We start from the raw sequence: 4,872 nt of genomic DNA, 5'->3' as shown, positions 1-4,872 counted from the left end.
TATAAAATTTTCTATTATTTTTTATATGTTTCAGAATGGGGGATTTTCAAAAATAGAAAAATAAAGAAAACTATTTACACAAAATAGAAAAATTTTAATCTTCTTTAGTAGGGGTTGATAGAGACTGATAAAATTTTATCACTGATTGAAGTCTATCAGTATCTATCAATACTTTTTTGCTATTTCTACACTAGAAGAAATTCGGGCTTTAATGTCGGTTGGAAAAAGAGAAATCGGATGTATAATGTCGGTTTAAAAAAAACGAATCTTTAATGTCGGTTTTAAACCAACATTGAAGATGGGCTTTAATGTTAGTTTAAAATCGACATTAAAGGTGTAATATTTTTTTTTCTTATTTTATTAAATAATATAACCCTAAATCACAGCTTCTTCCCTTCTTTACCTTTCACGCCGATACTAAATAATATAACCCTAAATCGTCGTCGCTCCTTCTCTTCGTTATCAGGTTTCTTCCCTCACCGTCCATCGATCTTTCTCATTTCTCATTTCTTTAAGCTTTATTCAGTAAACTTCTTCTCTCCTTTTATCTCTTTTCTTCAATTTTGTTTTATCTCGTTGGAGTTCGTTGACTGTTTGATTGCTGATAATTCGTAAGGCGAAAGGAGATAACGAATTTTGCTGTAGGTGTGGATTTTACTTTTTTTTTTCCTCCTCCGTTTTCGTCTGTTTCAGTACTCTGTTATCGTGATTAGTGGTTTAAGCAAAGAATCACAAATATCGTTATCCTATGAATAAGCCTGTTTCTCTTAATGTTTAAGCAACGAAACAGAGAATATATTTGGAGAGATTAGGTAAACTTCAAATTCATGAGTATTCATTCAGCTATGGCGTTAGAGATAACGAATTTTGCTGTAGGTGTGGATTTTACTTTTTTTTTTCTCCTCCATTTTTCGTCTGTTTCAGTACTCTGTTATTGTGATTAGTGGTTTAAGCAAAGAATCATAAATATCGTTATCCTACGAATAAGCATGTTTCTCTTAGTGTTTAAGCAACGAAACAGAGAATATATTTAGAGAGATTAGGTAAACTTCAAATTCATGAGTAATTCATTCAGCTATGGCGTTGGATATTTAAGCATTGTTTCAACTATAGCTTCTTATATTATCTCGACTTCACACAAGTTTTGTTTCATTGGTGTCTGGCGTATTATTTATCCATATGTCGATCTAATCTTGAACTTATGAGATACTGTGATCTAAGGGAATAACAATTTCTTAAACCTTTATTTTTATTTTGGCAAAGGTTTCTCTCGCAAAATTGTATTTAATTATAAAAATGTATTGCTTACTATATCAATTGAAATGAACTGGAACTTCCATTCAAAGCTCTTTGTATGCATATGAACTAGGGTAGTAAGTCTAAGCATTTAAGCATTTATTGATGAACTGGAAATTTATATCATCTTGGGGATTTGGAAGGAAGATAGACAGATTGCATTGGACGTATTTTAAGAAGATTGACAAGTGGAGAAGGTGAAAAAGAGAAGAGATTTGTTGTACAGAAAAACAGTCGTGTTCAAAAAGAAAGACATGTGAAATGTGTATATAATCACCACATTTCTCAAAAGGGCTATGCGAATCTTGCCCAAGAATTAGTGAGTTATTTGACTTAAATTAAATATTTTATTCTAATATGTTTATGCTAATTAATATGTATGTTCATGTAGAACCTATCAAATGACCCTTCTTATCGAGCAACTTTATGGAAAGAAGCAAGAAAAGGAAAAATAATGAATACTTTGATGAAGTTACTCGAGAATGTGTCAATCAGATTGTAAGTATATATTATGCAAAATATAAGAATGACATATATATATAAGTTTAAGATGAATAGATATTGTGTGAAAAATTGTAAATATGTTTTACAGGATAAATTGGCTGAAGTTCATAAAGGTGAAGATGTTCTCACCGAAGCATGGGTACAGAAAGAATATTGAGGTTGTGTTAGAGGAATGAGTGATTTTGTTTCCCTTCTCAATATTTCAAATTAGTAAACCAAAGTCCTCTATGAGCCAAGAAATTGAAGAAGGCTCTAGTAAAAAAAAATGTTTGCCATGGTAAAATGTTAAGAGAAAGAACTCACAGCAAACAATCTCATCAGTCCAAATCATCTGTTGGAAGTGTTGCACTAAGTGCATCTAAAGAAGATACTGAGAAGATGTCTAAAGAAGATTTTTGGAGGTAATTTATTTATTGTGACTTTTAAATTTTAATCATATTGTACGTGATTAACCATGCATGACATACGTTCTTTTAAATTTGTTAAGGGGATACCATACCACTTGGCTATAGGAACTGTAGATAATATTGTTGCAGTAGCCACAGCATTTGATGATGATGTGTCATGCTTAACTGTTAAAGTTCTGATTGACATTGTCATTGGAGAAGATTTTCCTATATCAATTCCTATGAAGGGTAAAATATAGTTCTAAAGCAAGCAATGGGCAACTTCGTAAAATGGCCTGGTGAACTTGTAGTTATGGTTGACGAGAAAAAATATGTTTCATTTTCAGTTTATGAGTTTCGTTGTTTATTATTTTTTCCTACTTTGAATTTTTGTAACTTTGATTATGGTAGGATCATTCACCAATTAAGAGCTTCAGCCAGTCTTCAAATATACGAACGCTAATGGTACTATCAAATTATTGAACGGACATGCCATGCATAACATGAACGATGTAGACATGATCCATATCCCTTTGGACGAGCATATATTTAGAAGAGATAAATTTATTTATTTAAGCCGTGATGATCTGCTCCAATATTGCAATATGGTTGAAATAGGCTACATGTGTATTTTGACATACATTGTGTAAGTATTACTCATCTACATTCACTCATGTATACTTTGTTTCATGTTGATAAATAATAACTTTTACTTTGTTTAGGTATCTTAGGGATGAATGTGGTCGTGATATTATGAAGAAGTTTTTTATAATTGATCAAGCAAGAATATCGCCACACGTGAAGTCTCAAGATATCTAATGCATGATTTTTTAAGTGTGGAATATGGATGATATGCGTTGGTGAGAAGTACGTTGTGCACTCAAGTTTTCCCAGCGGAATCCAAGTGTAAATTCCTTTGAGTTTCCTAGTAAGTCTAGGGTCGATCACAGGGACTTGTGAAAATAGTTTGCATTGATAATTTTCTTATGAAAACTTTGCAGTAACCAGTAAAATAAATAAGGTGGCTGGTTTGTTGTTGCGTTAATGAAAATATAATAAATGAGGCAGAGTTCGAAAAGAGTTGGCAACAGGAAATACGATGGATATGCGGTGAATGGGTTGAGAAGGGTTTCGGCTAACACTCTCTAGGTTGCGTTCATGCCTTGCGATCATGCAACATGCATACAATAGTAAACCACCTCTCGGCCTAAGGCTAGAACGCATGCGACAAGTATGCGATAAGTCTACAGGGTTTACACATAAACCTCTATTTCTATTTATGCGATGACAACATGACATTCACACAAATATACGACCGCATAAATCATTCCTATTCCTAGGATGCATGCGATGCAAGTTGACAAACAGAGCTTATCTCTAGGTCTCTATTTCTTGTTTATGCAAACCTAATCTTGCTTTTTCAAGTCAGATTCTAACCTAGCTCTCTCGAGACATTAGGCTCTTTCTTTAGATTCTCTCTCGAGCAACTCTAAAGGGATGTTTCGCACAGCATAAAATAAGACAATCGCAAGCAATGAACTTCCTAGCTCATGCTAGCTTAGTTCCTCTCAATTCATTCAACTAGTTTAGCTACTCATGCGTATTAAGAGAGTGAGCAGATGTAGAAATATAACTTACATTGATAGATAAAGGATGAAGTACAGAAAACAATGCAAGTATAGTAAAGGGCCTGGAGCAATTTCTTGCCACCAGTTGTTATACTGTTCTACTCATGCTCTAAAGATATTCTCGCTTTCGCGAGAGTCAACCTGCTCTCTGCTCTACACCCCAAGGTCCTCTCTTGAGCTACCTTGGACGATCTCCGGCGTCACCACTCTTCTCTAGCTCGCCGTGAAATGGAAAAGAAAACTATGAACAAAAGTGTGAACTTGTAAGGTGATGAAGTAATCAACTTCTTAACCCTTTTTCTAAAGAATGTACTTGGTATTTATAGGGCATCAAAGGTGAAAGGCGGCTTCTCTCTCCTGGTTGTACAGATGGGACAACTTTAATTCCTGAATGATGCACCGGATAGTTGTCACCGAATAAGCTAGATGTACTTTGTGACCGTTATCAGTTGTCAACTTAATTTGGATCCGACTGCTGTCAACTTTCTGTCCCATCGATCTTAATTGTCCTTTCGTCCGGATGCGTCTACCATATTGTGGTGATCCTTCTTGGGTGGATATTTGCGAGCACGATCAACGTAAAGTCTTGCGGTGAAGTTTCACTCGACCGATGTATTCCTATGATCGCATTTTTGCATTGCGTTAACGCATTATTCTGTACAAAAATATAGAGATCAACTGCCCTAAGCGTTGGACGCATGCGACCGCAATATTGTAGAGTTTATACTTAATGGACGTAATTTATATCATGTTCTATCATCGCAATCCACATTGTTTAAGAACTTAGTACTATGATAACGTGTATTTCTGCGTTATCAATATCCGATCTAGAAATTTATCCAATCTACTAGAATTGGCTAATTTAGCCAATTAGTCCTCATTCCATATAACACAGGGTAAGTAGATACAAGTTCTTAAGTTATTTTTAATTGCATTATACACATACTAATATTTCAAAATTTGTTGCTTATTATAGTTATCATTGGATATTGATTGTAATCAATCTACAAGAAAATTGTGTTTATGTTTGGATTCTCTTCGAAGCAAGGTTCAAGAGG

The 4,872-nt window shown here is 34.2% G+C and overlaps 1 protein-coding gene across 1 annotated transcript in view; it reads left to right on the top strand.

The window, feature by feature from the left end:
• Positions 1-1,722: 1,722 nt before the first annotated feature.
• LOC120089143 overlaps positions 1,723-4,872 on the top strand; it is a 37,905-nt gene continuing 34,755 nt past the window's right edge. Inside the window, exons 1-2 of the mRNA XM_039046559.1 lie at positions 1,723-1,794; positions 1,889-1,939. Coding sequence (XP_038902487.1) covers positions 1,723-1,794; positions 1,889-1,939 — 123 coding nt within the window. The remainder of the gene's footprint in view (positions 1,795-1,888; positions 1,940-4,872) is intronic.

The sequence above is a fragment of the Benincasa hispida genome, chromosome 10 (genome assembly GCF_009727055.1).
Source record: "Benincasa hispida cultivar B227 chromosome 10, ASM972705v1, whole genome shotgun sequence".
NCBI lineage: Eukaryota > Viridiplantae > Streptophyta > Magnoliopsida > Cucurbitales > Cucurbitaceae > Benincasa > Benincasa hispida.
Note: the sequence above shows the minus strand (reverse complement) of the source record. Positions and strands in the feature narration are given on the sequence as shown.